The sequence below is a fragment of the Lissotriton vulgaris genome, chromosome 7 (genome assembly GCF_964263255.1).
Source record: "Lissotriton vulgaris chromosome 7, aLisVul1.2, whole genome shotgun sequence".
NCBI lineage: Eukaryota > Metazoa > Chordata > Amphibia > Caudata > Salamandridae > Lissotriton > Lissotriton vulgaris.
The window spans coordinates 1,625,867,743-1,625,882,991 of NC_141695.1; the positions used below are offsets into that span (position 1 = coordinate 1,625,867,743).

The 15,249-nt window shown below is 43.6% G+C and overlaps 1 protein-coding gene across 1 annotated transcript in view; it reads left to right on the forward strand.

Moving 5' to 3' along the window:
* Window positions 1–15,249, forward strand: part of JPH2 (junctophilin 2) — a 411,671-nt gene that overhangs the window by 353,254 nt on the left and 43,168 nt on the right. The window contains exon 3 of the mRNA XM_086932570.1: window positions 10,035–10,153. Within this exon, the coding sequence (XP_086788696.1) occupies window positions 10,035–10,153 (119 nt within the window). The remainder of the gene's footprint in view (window positions 1–10,034; window positions 10,154–15,249) is intronic.

Genomic DNA, 15,249 nt, shown 5'->3' on the forward strand with positions numbered 1-15,249 from the left:
CAGCGTTTGCAATTTTGGAGCTAAGCCACGCTCCGCCACTTGCTTGTAAATATGCCTCTACATCTCCACATTTACTTAGAAAGTTTGTTCAGTATCCCTGATTTACAGCGTTGTTTTCCTCTAGTTTAAGACAGTTTTGAGAAAGAATAATGGAAGAAAAAAAACACGTTGACTGACAAAAGCCAGAAAGGACAGTCTGCGTACTGTTTGTGACTGATTTACGACCGGGCCAACCTTTGTAAATCAGGACCAAGTTTCTTTATTAAGATTAAAATCCTATTCTATTGCATGATTCCTGCGATTGTGATGTAACTATTGAGCTGAACAATTAAAGGTTGATTATCTTCCTAAAGGGAGGAGTTTTGTAGCCTTAAAGTGAAAAACGATATTTTTTGAAACTTTGAAAGGAACTTTCTCCAACCACGAATAGATTTCTTGACTTCTTAATTACTCTGCCAGTTCTTCCAAATGTCAGGTTTCCCCAGAAATGTACCCTCTTATCCATAACAACTGAATAAACAAAGTATCCATTGCTTCTCTTATTAAGCCCCTAAGCTCTCCAAGTGTTCCAGGGTGCTGGCCATCTTGTCCTGTTGCCAAATCTACTTTTACCTTTGTCAGTTCTAGACTGTAAGCCACCGTAACAATTATTTGTGTAGTACCGTCTTTCAGCCACTGATGGACATTAACGTGTTCCATTGTGAACCCTTTGCAAACGTATGAGTCAACTATGTTATCTTTTCACTATTTCCACAACCAACGCAATTCCACCTCTGTACATTGTTGCAGTTCAATTCTGTAAACCTTCTTGTTTGATAAGACATATGTAGTATATTGTACATCTTTTTATGGTTGTTTGAGCGATGTAATTTTCTCCCTGGGCCCTCGGTGCCTGACCCAATTTCCTCCATCACTGGTCATTTATATATGTAGCTTCCATAAGGGGTCCAACTCAACAAGAAAGAAGCTGTAAATACTTGAAGGTGTTGATGGTTTAGATGAACCATTGTTTGCCTAATTAAAAAACTCCTAGGTCTATGTTTAAATTATCTAGGTATCTTAGAATGTATGCATATATGTTTGTACTATTCACATTTTCTTCCTTCATACACCATAACGTGGAGATCTCTAATCTGCATCTGTTGAGTTTGGAAACTAGAAACATGGTAAAAAATACACATTTCCATTTTTTAAAATGTATTTTCATGGAGAAGCCATGAAAGGTCTCCCCCACGCCACTATGTCTGAGATAGAGAGTATTGGCGCACTTTTTTCACACTTACTACAATACTTACATGTAGGTGATTGAGAAGTAAGTTTGTAAGTGAAGACAAGGGTGTGAAAGGCATTGAACATGTCTGTGAATAGGTGGGTCACCTGAAATAAAACCACCAATCATGGATGGGAAAGTAGGGGCCCGGGGCACAGAGATCGCTGAAATCTGCTCTACTCCCATCACACCAGGGGAGCATGACACACTTCCAGCTGTAGCCCTGGAGCCAGATTTATCTGATGGCAACTTCTCTAAACCACAGCCTCCACACAATGATCTGCTTTGACTGACTGCAAAAGCAGCAGGATTGTAAAGCACATTGGTAGTAGTTACTTATACCAATGCGTTTACTTCAGTGTGCTTACTTATTACTTAAAAATAGGTAATACATGGATATGTTAATTCTCCATAGGCAGAGCCACAGACTAGTGCCTTGCCTCAATAAAGATTTCTGCCTCCACAACTCTCTTTAACTCTCTGACTGGCACAAACTGCAAAGACTACTCCGACCTCGTTCTCTTGCTGATCAGTATCTGCCTATGTCCCAAATAAAACGTGGCCAGGTTCTCCAGCAGACTACATCTGGCCTTGCTCTGCTGTTGACCAACCTCAGAGTGCATCTAATTCATGGCAACCATGCACCATTCAAGTACATTAGTTTTTCAGTGGCACCCACCAAAATTGAACTGGGAGTGTGGCCCCGGGCTCCTGAAATGACTGAGCATACAGTGCAAAGAGCACAGTGAACGCTGCACGGCCGGGGACTCTGCCACCGGGATCAGCAGAGCGTCACGGAGGAGGCGGAGGGCCATTTTGGATCTGCGGACGGCGGACCTCGCGCTGGGTCCAGCTAGGCCGCCGGAGAAGTGGTGAGCCCCTGAGCACCTTGAACATGCGCCGCACACTGCGCTTTACCGGCTTGGGAATTCCGAACTGAGCTGTGATAGAGCTGAGGTGCAGTAGAGCGATAAGACACCAGCGAGCGGCACTCGATCTACATTCACATTCTGCATTAGTGAGTACGGCCATGAGGCCTAGTAGCATGGCGCGCCCAAACAACAGACTTCCATTAGTCAAAAGGCAGCCGGTACATCGCTTGCCAGAAGGGGATGGACTGGGGGCTGGCCCCTATGCTTAAATATCTATGGTGACTCACTGTCCTGGAATGAACAGCCGTGACTAAGTGTATTGCCACAATCCCAAGCTACTGAATTTCCTTTAACAGCAGCAGACTGCGCTTGGAGGCCATTCGGAGGCAGAGGTCCACGGGCCCCGGTGACCACGGGCCCCGGTGATTTGAGGGCCCCCTTGGCTGAACATGTAGGGTGCTGTACTCACCACTGCCCTGTAACCCACGGAGGCTAGGATGTCACTGGACCCATCAGTAGCACTACTACGTCCAGGGTCAAGAGCTTGTGGTCTGCAGAGGGCCGCGGGAGGAGCCCTGTCTCATCAATGCCCCTGGCAAGTGCGGATTTGATGGTGGGGTGTACCTGACACCACTTCCCTGGGGGGACTTACACTCTTAGAGGCCACAACTCAGGCTGCATTTCTGAGCCCATTGGAGTCACACGATTTGGTAGCATTGCAATTTGTGGCCAAGCAGTCTCAATCCGGCAGGACTATCCATACGCGGAGCCCAGACTCGTCTGCGGTTACTTGTTCAACCATCGCCCAGGAGCACACAAGGAGAGGGCAGAGGAGCCTATCTCACCCCTGGAAGATCCTGAGGTAAATTGCTAGTCAGGAGATCGATTCGGAGTGCAGGCACTTGCAGAGCCTATCCACAGCGTAGGCGTTGGAAGACCCCCAAGAAGTCTGTAGCTGCATAATGGCAGCAGCCTGCAGCAAGAAAGATAGACCCCTAAAAGTGATGCTGCTGAAAAAGCCTGGGGCTTCTAGCTCAATGGTCACCTCACCAGCGGACGAGATACCAACCGAGGCGACGGAAGGGGGTGATGGCCCAGCCACTGAGGCCTTTATGATGCATCTGTTCTCCGCCCTTAAAAAGGACATCCAAGGCTTGAAGGGCCAACTCTCTGCTGACCTGAAACAAGTTAGACGCGACATCGAGGAGGTGGGCGAGCGAGTGGCCACTCTGGAAAAGCATGACGCGAGCAGGGAAGAGGAACTCCACAAGATCTGATCCACCTGCAGGACCAGCCCTTAGACTTGCAGGCCCACGCAGGAGATCTCGAGAATCGCTCTCGGATAAACAATGTACGGATTCGAGGTGTGTCTTGGCGGGCGTAAGGGGATGATCTCAGGTCTTACCTCTCCGCCCTCTTTCAACATGTACTAGGTGAAGAGGACAGTAAAGACATCCAGATGGACAGGGTGGGCCTGCCTAGAGGGGACAAAGCCCTACCACCAGAAATCTTGTTGTGTGTCCATGATTTCCAGCTAAAGGAGCTGTTAATATGCAAAGCTTGAGAGTAACAGCCCGTTCAGTTCCATGGCCATACCCCTCCACTCTTTCAAGACCTGGCAGCATCCACCTTGATTAAGAGACGAGAATTTAGAGTGGCTACCTCCCACCTTCGTGACAAAGGGATTCCGTACTCCTGGGGCCATCACTTTCACATCATCTTTAAGTACCAAGGAAAATTGAGACAGCTTTGCTCTCTCAAAGAGGGGCTCAAAGTGCTGGAATTGGAGAATCCTTCAGTGGCAGAACATACAGAGGGATTGAGAGAGCGCACGGCACGGAGATCCTCACGATGGCAGCTGGTCGGCGGATCTGCCTCCAAGCTGAAACCAGACCCAGAGACGATGGCTAAAGGAAGAGAGGCAGTTCTCACTTCACTGTCCCAGCCTTCGGAGCGATCGGTCTCCCCATGATCCAGAGAGACAAGTCGACCAGGAATAGGTACCTTGGAGATGTGCCGAGGGGTGCGGGAGGAGGTCTTATGATTCGCCTCCGATGTTCAATGAAGATCAAATATTACATTACACGACTCCTCAACTGCGCCATGTCCCCTATGGGTTTTCCTCTATGGATGAACTCTTGTCCTTCTATGTTTCAAAGAGTTGGGTTTTTGGGGGGTTTATTCTTGTCCTTGAATGTTGCTGTTTTTCCTTTTCTTTTTTGGGGTTTCCGCACCAGTCACTACAGAGCTTTGGATGTCTCCCCACAGGGTTACACCTGCTCTCGGGGTACTAGCTGGCCTGAATGTAAGGGAGGAGTGCCTTCCATTGTAAGGTCTTCCCCCAATGGTTATGGGTAAAGCTTTAAAGATCATCAGTCTCAATGTCCGGGTATTGAACAATCCAGTGAAGCAATCGGCTATCCTTTCTTTGCTGGAACAGACGGATGGTGATATTTGCCTCCTAAAGGAGACTCACTTCCTCTCTAGGAACACTGCACGCATGTGTTCCAGACACTTCCCGCAACAATTCTGGTCCTCTGGCCCGTCCAAGAAAAATGGGGTTGCAAATTTATTCAGAGCACACTTCCCAGGCAAGGTAGTAGCTACTTCTGCAGAATTAAGGGGGGCGGTTGCTAGCAATCCGGATATAATGGTAAGGCACACACATCACACTAGCATCGCTTTATGCGCCTAACACTCAACAACAACCGTTTATCATCAAAGCCCTAACAGAGGTCCTTACTTCCCTGGACACAGCTCTTCTGATAGTGGGGGACTTCAATCTGGTGATGGACACGGACATGAACCGGTCGGGCCGAGGTTGGCCCAGACTGGGGCCTTTTCCTCATGGGGACTGGGATGGCTGGCAGACAATGGGTTGCAGGATGTATGGCGAACACAACACCCTGGGGTGAAGGACTACACCTACTATTCAAAGGCACACAAATCATACGCACGGATCAACCACTTTCATGCCTCCACCTCTTTAGCGCGCCGTTTACTAAAAGCTACTTTTGAGCTGAGGACCTTATCTGACTATGCAGTGATTACGATTAGTATCCCTGCTCTACTTGCTCGGACATCACCCTGGTTGGCGCTTGCGGGAGGGCCTTCTGCAATCACAAGAGACGGTGGCAATCATTAAACAAAAACTAGTTGACTACCTACAGATCAATGATGTAGGGGCTGCATCCCTGTCTGCTGTCTGGGAAGCTTTAAAACTAGTGATCCAAGGCAAGTTTATAGCAATTTCGGCAGCGGAGAACAAGGCCCAGAAAAAAAAGACAAGAATTAGACCAGAGAGTGGCAGAGATGGAGTCCATTCATAAAAGGATGGGGGCACCGAGGGTTTGGAGGGAGCTGGGAAGCAAAGGCTTCTCTTGAAATTATTAGACCTTGATAGGGCAGAGTATGTACTCCTCCGATTACGCCATAAATTCTATCTGAGCAGCAATAAATATGGCAAACTCCTGGCACAGCGATTGCGGGCAAAAACACAGACTGCAATGATCCAAGCGATTAGGAAGATGGACGCGGATGAGATTAGTGAGGATTCGCAAATAGTAGAGGTGCTTAGATCTTTCTACCACACTCTTTACACAGGGCAGGACCTGCTGGTCCTAGACCCTCACACTTATTTAGAGAACTGTGTGATCTCCCCCTTGACGAAAACAACGGCGGAACAGCTCGATTATATCATCGCATAGAAGAGGTAATCTCAGCAAAATCCCGCTTAAAATTAGGGAAGTCACCGGGCACGGATGGCTTCTCAGCTCTGTTTTAGAAAGCCTTTTATCAGGACCTAGCTTCCTTTTTAACTAAATTATTTAGTTCATTCTTGGAGCCTGGAGCAGCGACAGCCTCTATGTCAGAGGCGGCTATCTCTGTTATCTTAAAGCCTTCCAAAGATCCTATGGACTGCAGGTCCTACAAGCCCATTTCTTTACTAAACATCAATGCTTAAATATTTGCTAGTATCTTAGCAGCGCGCCTAAACCCCCTAATGGCAGACTTAATTGACCCCGACCAAGCAGGTTTTTTTACCTACCAGACAGGGGGGGAGGCAACGCAAAATGCCTTTTTCAGCTGATGGATAGTGTACAGAGATCTCACAGGTACGCATTATTTCTATCCACTGACGCAGAGAAGGCGTTTGATAGAGTAAGCTGGGCCTACTTGTTTGACACGCTACATCGATTTGGGTTCGGGGAGAACTTTATAAAATGGTTCAACTGCATCTATAGGGCACCCAGGGTGCTGGTAAGAGTAAACGGGGTGAAGTCCGCTACATTTTCGATCTTGAGGGGGACAAGACAAGCTGCCCTCTGTTTCCCCTCCTATTTGCTCTATATTTGGAGTCGTTGGTGCAACGATTACGGGACAACCCACAAATTGAAGGCCCAAAGTTTAGGAAGGATATCCATAAGGTCAGCCTATATGCGGACGATGTGATTCTCTCGCTCACCAACCCTGCCTGCCCTACTCTTAGAACTAAACACCTTCGGCAAGGTGTCAGGGTTTCAAGTTAACCTGGCCAAATCGCACATCCTAAATTTGTCAATCCCTCAAGAAGTGGCAGACAAATTACAGCATTAATACCCATTCCAATGGACCCCAACAGATATTTCACACTTGGCATCCGACTCGCTCCAAACATTGCACGTACTGTGGCTCTAATTTATGGGTCCTTGCTTGAGCAAACAGCCAAGGCACTGGATAATTGGACGCGTCTACAGCTAGCATGGTTTGGCAGAATCGCAACGGTAAAGATGACAGTCACTGGGCCAACTACAGTCTTTAATAAACAAATTTGTGTGGGGTGGGAAGAAACCTCACCTATTGTTCTCCCAAATGGCACTCCCGAAAAAAGATGGGGGAGTAGGGCTACCTTTAATTAAACAATAGTATCATGCGTCATGTCTCAGATATATCGTTGAGTGGAACAGACCACTATCCAGTAAACACTGGAACATTATGGACCAGGTGGTGGCGGTAATCATCATCTGGCATGAGATATGGCTGCCCCGTAAACACAGGGCATGGGGGCTCTACTCCTCACCAGTTACCTCCCCTACGATGAAGATATGGGATGCGGTTGCTAGCAAAAGTGGCTGGGGCACTTTTCCTTCGCCGATGACGCCAATCGTGGATAATCTGGACTTTCCACAAGGTCAGGACTCGGCGGTGTTTCAAAGGTGAAGGGAATAGGGTTGCAAAATGGCTAGTCTGTAAAAAAGGATGACCGACACCTTATTTCTGAGCTCTACTCTATGCTTACCACAAAGCACACAGAGTCAGGCACAAAAGCGTAAGTCCGTTAGGAAACGGAGTTAGGGAGACCACTCTCTGCTAAAGAATGGGATAATATACTCTATTGCACACACCACACTGCACATAACACCGCAGGGGCGGAATCCGGATTTAAGGTTTTTTTGTACTGGTACTTCACGCCAGTACAGATACACAGCTGGATTAAAAGTAAATCAGACCTTTGCTGGAGGGGTTGTGGAATGACAGGAACCTTAATGCACCTGCTTTGGCACTGTCCCAAATTACAGCGCTATTGGACGGAGGTACTAGATAACATTGATGAGGCCTTCCACACTGCTAGACCTAGGTCTCCAGACTATACTATTCTAGGTCTATCACATCCCCGTACCTTCCCTCTGTGCTCCTTGAGGGGCAGAAAAATTGCATTAGCTCTCTTAGCAGGGCGCCAAGTCATCTTGGCCAAATGGGGTAGTGCCACTATCCCGAATTTTATCAAATGGCTGCACGGTCTTTGGCTCATCCTCACAATGGAGTGACTGTCTTTGGTGGTGGAGCAAAAAGGGAATGTTTACGCTGAACTATGGGCCCCTTTTCTACATTTACTATCCAAAGAATTACGAGAAATCACATGTCCTAAATACCTCCAAATTCTCAAACTGCTACCGCAGAGCACAACCTAAAGTACTACTATAACAGTTCTTAGTGGGAGTAATTACTGAATCTTCGAGGCTCTGGGTCCAGAGGGATGGACAGAGAGGGTAGACTGGTGCGGAATAGGGTAGGGGTCGGGGAAGAGCGGGTTACTTTGAGTGTATTTTTCTCTTATTTAATTTTTGGTTGCGAAACTAAGGAATCAATCCTTGTTACGATCTGACAGGCTTACTCAGACGCTGCCGTCCCCAGGTTGTAGGCATACAGCTGTGTAGTCCTGCTTGATGTAGGCTCTGTTGGCCTATAGATGTAGGCATGAAGCTGTGTTCTTTTTACTATGACTCTTTCTAATAAAAAGATTGGTTCCATAAAAGTAGCATTTTCAAAATTGTAATTTGAAATCCAACTTCACCATGATTTATGATTTTTCATTGCAATTCCAAAGATACCAAATATGGACTTTTCACCTTTTTCCATTTGGAAGTTACTCTTATTAAATGGAATAAGGTAACTCCAATGTTATCCTAATGGAGAGGTAGGCCTCAAGTAAAACTTGAAAAACATATGTTCTACTTTTTAAATACATTACACCCTGCCCTCTGGGCTGTCCAGGGCCTACCCTAGGGGAAGGTTTGGCCCTGGAAAAAGGGTACTTGGCAGGTTTAAATGGCAGTTTAAAGCTGCACAAATACAGGCTGCAATGGCAGGCCTGAGGTGCGTGTAGATGCTACTTAGATGGGTGGCAAAATCAGTGCTGCATTCCTACCAGTAGCATTTAATCTACTAGCCTTGAACACAAGCAGTGCCACTTAAAAAGGAACTTACAAGTAAATTAAATATGCTAATTGGAAATAAGCCAATCTAACAGGCTGTAAGGAGAAAGCACAAGCACTTCAGCACTGGTTAGCAGTGATAATGTGTGCAGAGTCCTATTGCCAGCAAAATCGAAGTAAGCAAAAACAGGAGTTCTGAATCAAAAACTTTGGGGATGACCCTGCATAAAAGGCCAAGGCCAAAAGTAGTGATAACCATTTGTAAATGGGAAGGGGTCCATCAGGACCCTTGTCCCTTTTGAGAATGCAGAAAATAATATTAAGAGCAGGCAGTGTGGTCCCACCGACAACTACCTACTCTTAAAAATGAAACTTAAATATGTAATTTTCAATTTTTTAAATGCATCCTATTTTCTTTTAAGAAAAAGGGGCTGCATTTAAACCAAAAATGCGATTGCTTTAACTAAAAGCATAGGGTCTGCTGACCTCAGCAGGCCACCATCCATGTAATGGATGTCATTCCTAAAGGTTTGAAAACAACAATCCAGCTCATTAATATTCATGAGGTAGATCGATGTACTACCCACAAAAAATTGCTATTTAATAGATTCTAGGTTTCTTACATTAGGAATTGCGGTTTCCTACTTGCGATTCAGTATAAATCACAATCTTGAAATCACAAGTATTGTTTTTGTACCTATGGCCCAGTGTTCCTTGTGTTAGTTTCCAATTTTTCTTAAAATGTGTATTGTTAATTGCACTTCTAAACATAGGTATAAATAAAGTATGTGGATGTGAGACAAACAAGGGAAAAGTAAAATTTTTGCAAATTCACATGTTTTTAAAAAGTATGCCTATTTTGGAAAAGGTGATGGACAGAGTTTCTGAATGATGCAGAATACTCCTACCCAGTCAAGAGATCAGGGCTTGATCCATCACCGTTTTTTAGCTCACTGCACCATCCCAGCTCAGAACCTGTGAAGTATGCCTACATATTGCCTATGTTGAGTGTAATCAGGTGGTATTGGGGCAAAGAATGGATTTGTAAACTTGAAAATCTATTATGAAAGAAAATGAATACTCTCGAATACGTCACATCATCCACAGATTTCTTTTAGTGGGAACTTCATGTTTATAGGCAGATGGTTTAAATTATGTAGTTTAAAATTGTTTACAAATATTGTTTTCTTTCCACAGTACCTCCCATGCAAAAGCCAAGGGTGATGGAGCAGAGCAGGCAGCAGTAGCAGCTAACAATGAGTCAAGTATTGCCAGGACAATGGCAAGAGAACTATCTCCAGACTTTTACCAACCAGGTAACTAAAGAAATGTTGTCTTTGAATAACTAAAGGTCATGTGCATATCTTTAATTAAATGTTTTCTTTTTTCTTCAAAATATACATGCATGTAAGAGATTTTCTGCAACATTTGTTGAGAGAAGATCAGCAAAAATGAACAAAAATGTACTTGAGAGAAGGTCAAAAATACATTGGAGTGTAATCATTTTCCATTTCTCAATAAAGTTATACATTGTAATGATGGTTATGTTGCAATGCATTTTCACCAGTGTATGCAAAGGATTTCAAGCCATGCTTATAACAAAAAATAATGGCATTTGAAACTAGAGAGGATCTACATTATTTTAACTATCTAAACCTCATGCCACTTTCCCATTTTCTCCCATTTCCCTTTTCACTCTTGTCCTTTCTTTACTCACATGCACAAGGAGATGATGGACGGAGTGCTGCAACTTTTCAGACACTCACTCCAAGTCACAGATCTAGGGTGAATTCATCATCATTCTTAAGCTCACTTCGCCACCTCAGTTCAGACCCAGCTATATGCAAATCAGTCTTGACCCTGTGCCTCATGGGAACAGTCCAGCCCGAACTGTCATCCCAGGTCTTCCCTGGAACGGAAAGAAGCATCCTGGGACCGGTTTTGGGGTAACACCACTCATCAGCCAGGCTAGCTTAAATCCAGTGGCAAAGTGAGCAAGGGACCACCGGCTGAGCGTACCTTGTCAACTTAGGGCAAACAAAGCAGACACAAGGTGATGATAAACGGAGCGATGAAACTTTTCAGACACTCATCCCCAATGATGCTTGATTCCGGTCTGGGAAAGATATGGCTGTTGTAGTTCGGACTGGACTGTTCCCATGGGGCACAGGGTCAGAGCTGATTTGCATAAAGCCATTATCTAACCCAGGGTGGTGTGGAGTGCAAAAAACGATGGATTTAGGCCCAGATCCTTGTACTGGGGTGACTGTAAGACATTGATCTACATTCTGTCCATCAAATTGTTTTTTGTAATTTACTCATCCCCAATCACAGATCTGGGTTGAATCCCTATAGTTCTTTAGCTCATTTCGCCACCCCCAGTTATATGCAAATCAGTCTTGACCCTGTGCCGTTTAGGAAAAGTCCAGCCTGAACTGCCAAGCAGCATCTCTGCCCCTGTGGAGTAATCAAATGTATCAGTATCCTCAGAAGGGCTGTAACTGTACACGTCACTTAGTGTAAGTAAATAGATCAAGGTCTTTTGGTGTGGTGCTTGGATATGTATGGTGAGGGCAGGAATTCTGCTGCACTTTTAGAGGTGGAAGAACCCAATCTCCTTCCTCTTCCCTTTGATATTTTTTCTAGGTGGATGAGCCATTTCAGTAGATTCAGTTTTAGTGCTTGCCCCAGTCCAGCTTGTTTAGTCATAGGGTGGCTTCTCTCTTCCTTCCCAGTTTCTTCGCTTACAGCAGGATATTTGATTTGTGCGAACTGTGTTCCTGTTTGGATGCTCATACACAAAGTCCAAGTCCAGACTCTACCTATGTGAGGAGAATCCCTTTATTGTAATGTTGTCTCTGCAGGGAATGACCTGACTTCACATTTCTCCTACCTTATTAAATTCTTGAATGGATAGTGAAACTATCATAGGGGTTTAGAAGAGAAATACACTATTTTCAGGACACTATCTTTCTATATACAGAATATATCAATCCCTTCTGTCAGTAAATTCTGATTTGAAGACCATATCTAACCCAAACCACCTCTGAACAGACATCACAGAGAGCTCCAGGACATCTAGGCCCATAGGCCAGCCTGTTACCTGCCCCACACATTCCATTCTATTTAGGAACAAGTGTTGGTATCCTATAAGTAGCATAGAAGTCTGTTTTGAATAGCTTGATCTGTGCAACACAATTTAAAAGTTGTGTTTTGCTTATCTCAAGACCCTGTGCGAGTTAGCTCACAGAGGTATGCAGGATTGATTGATTTATTTGTTGGTTGGTTGTGATTAGTGTAGATCACAAGGAATACTGACTGATTTTTGGGCACTGAAATGTGTGTTTGCTTATAGGATGCTGATTGTTAGGCTTGTCATCTGTTGAAGATTCTCTGAGAAGTCTTGATCCAGAGTAGATTTTTCATCAGTTCTACGCTTACTTAATGCCTACGCTGTGGCCAAGACAAAGCAAAAGATTCCAATTGTAATTTTAAATTGTATTTATATAGAGCATACAACCCCTGATGAGGCACTTGGCGGCAAGTACCACATTGCTCTAGGACCCAAGATTAGAGGGTAAAAGTTAGTAGAATAGTATGAAGTGTTTTTGTCCTTGTGCATTAACAGTATTAGGTTTGTGCTCTTGATTTCTTGTGTGTTTAATAGTTTAGAGTTGGGAAAGAATGATGGTAATGGATTTGAAAGGAGAAGTATTAAGGTATTTTTGTAAATAGTGGTTGTGTGCGTCTGTTAGCTGTGTGGATATGGGTAGTAGGTTCAGATTTTACACACAAACAACCATAGAAATTCAGCAGTTATATAAAGTAGGTATAACTTGTGCCCCCGCCATGCGCAGTTTTCTCATCAATAATTTTAGATCAAATGTTGCACTGATATTATCAATGATGTAACAGAAAATGTCATGAGTGATGTAATATGTGGGGAAATTAGCAGTATATGGTGATGTAACTCTGACTATAGCTGCTTAAATGGTTTTGTGTGTGTAAAATCTGAACCTAACTATAACGTCCCTGTAGCCTTTATTTTTTTAGTGAATGCCTAAGGTTTTTTAAATTCTATTTCCTAACTATAATGTCCCTGTAACCTTTGTGTTTTCCAGTAAATTTCAATGTTTTTTTTTTATGCTGTGGCCAACCCGCCCAAAAACAGACAACCAGCCTTTGTCCGTGTGCCGCGGGAAATTGACTGCTGGACTGCGGCCAACCCCCTGGATGCAATGCCACAGGCCATGAGCAGTGGGGGTTGACCACAAGGCACAGAGCCCCCTCCTTGGGTCATCTTTAGCGCTGGGAACCCCATCCCCCAGGGCCCACGATTGAATTTATGGGAGAGGGGTCATGCAGCCACCTTCCTGGGCCACTTTTGGTCCAGGGTTTCCCATCTCCCAGGACCCGGGCATGTTCTAAAGTGTGAGCATAGTTTGTCATGTCCGAATATACTGTTGTGTATACATTTGTGTTGTCAGTATAATTGTCATCTGGGAAAGAGCCAGCTCTTGACTAATCTTCTGAAGCTAAGATGGTTTTCAGTGGATCCTAAGTCTGTGGGTGAAGAAATCCATAGTTTGGCTGCTTGAGCAAAGAATGATCTTCCACCCATGACTAAATACAATCACTTGCATCCCAAAAAGGAAGAAAACCAATGCCAACATTTGAAATCTCACAATCAAACTAAAATGTTCGATAAAAACTTCTAAGAAAATTAAAAGTACAAACTATTTGCTAGGAGAAAACCAAAGCGATCCAGGTGGGCAGATGTTCAGCCAAGTGCTGATCGCTGGATCTAGCTACACTATTCCCTGCTATGCATGGCAGACTCTTTCTCTCCAGAGTAGGCAAGTCTCAGCTGAATACTTGATTTTGTTTTCTGCCTTCTTATTCATCCTTTCAGTATTTTATATACTTAAAGCCTGATACTTTGCCACACCCATCCATCCATACAAACATATATTCTTAAGCCTATTTAACATTGTCTGCTGTATCCATTATAAGCCTTCATGCTCATCACTGTATCATTTAATTTTTTGAATAACTCAATTTAAGCATTCATGTTCACCGTATCAGTTTAATCTTTGAATTTGCTGTAACTTTACTAGATTAATGCTTAAATGTATTAAAAATATAAATATTTTTACTGCTGTATTGGATTACAGTGATTTATACTTGATTCCACATGTTGTACCTAAGGGAGATAGAGAGTGAAATTGATTGATAGAGGTAAAAGGGATAAATAACAGTGGCACATTAAAGGTAAAAGTGTAGAGGTAATCAGAAGTAAATGAACGCAGGGAGGGACAAAAATAGGGAAAATGAAATCAGAAAAAAAGGAATTAAAAGAAGATGACAAAGAGAGAGAAATATATTAGAGGATGCCTCTAACTAATGTTAGAGGAAAAACAAAATAGAAAAAAGTGTCCTGATAAAAAAATTCTTTTGGTGTGTGTCCAAAATGAGGAATGATTTTCTCCATGATAAATTGGTGGACCTTTAAAAAAGAAAGGTCAAAAAAAGGAGACAAGTAATATAAGAAAATGGCTGATACTAAACAGGGAAAGAGAAACGTTCAGGAGTAGACCTGTTAGTTAAACATTTGCAACACACCGTAAAAAGGTGCAAACACAAATCGTACAATCAAAAATGAAAATAACTTATTGTGCAATCAGAAGCTTAAAAGGGATCATGACCAGCTGTTACATCCTCAAAACACAGCTCAAATAAAAGAGTCATTGCAGCTCAGTGGGGTATTGCATCACATTTTACAAATAAGGGTTTTAAAATTTGTCACGAAGATAAAAACATAACAGTCCATCAAGATATAAGTGCATGGGCATTCACAATTGAAAATGCATAAAACTTTCCCTTCATTGGCCGTTGTCTGTTTTGCTATGCCAGGAATGTAGAACAAGGGATTTATACCAAGCCAACATTTTTGTACCTTGAATCTAAGTCATAGGTATGGCACCTGATCTGTGCACAGAAAACATCATCAACCCCCACCCTCATGAATTAAATGTAAGGGCAATAGAAGTTGTTTTTCTCATTGGAGTCTTCTATTGGAGATCTACATGGCTGCTCATCTCAATGCCTGCTTAAAATGGAGGAGATTCCATTACTGTAACCCACCGATATTGGCATGCAGAATTTTATTTAGGTTTATTTGTCATGCAACTGATCCGGCCCATATTCTTTCACTCTTGTATAACTCTTTACAAGACATTAGGGATTTTTTGAGTTGATCCCCAAAAGACAATGTATTAATCATATCAGGCGTATTCCTGCCATGTCAGACTATGATATTAGTGAAAATTCACATGTAACTGCCTAAATCATGGTATTGGACACAGGGCCAGATGTAGGTAAGTAACATTTACCGAATCTTAATTACCGAAAA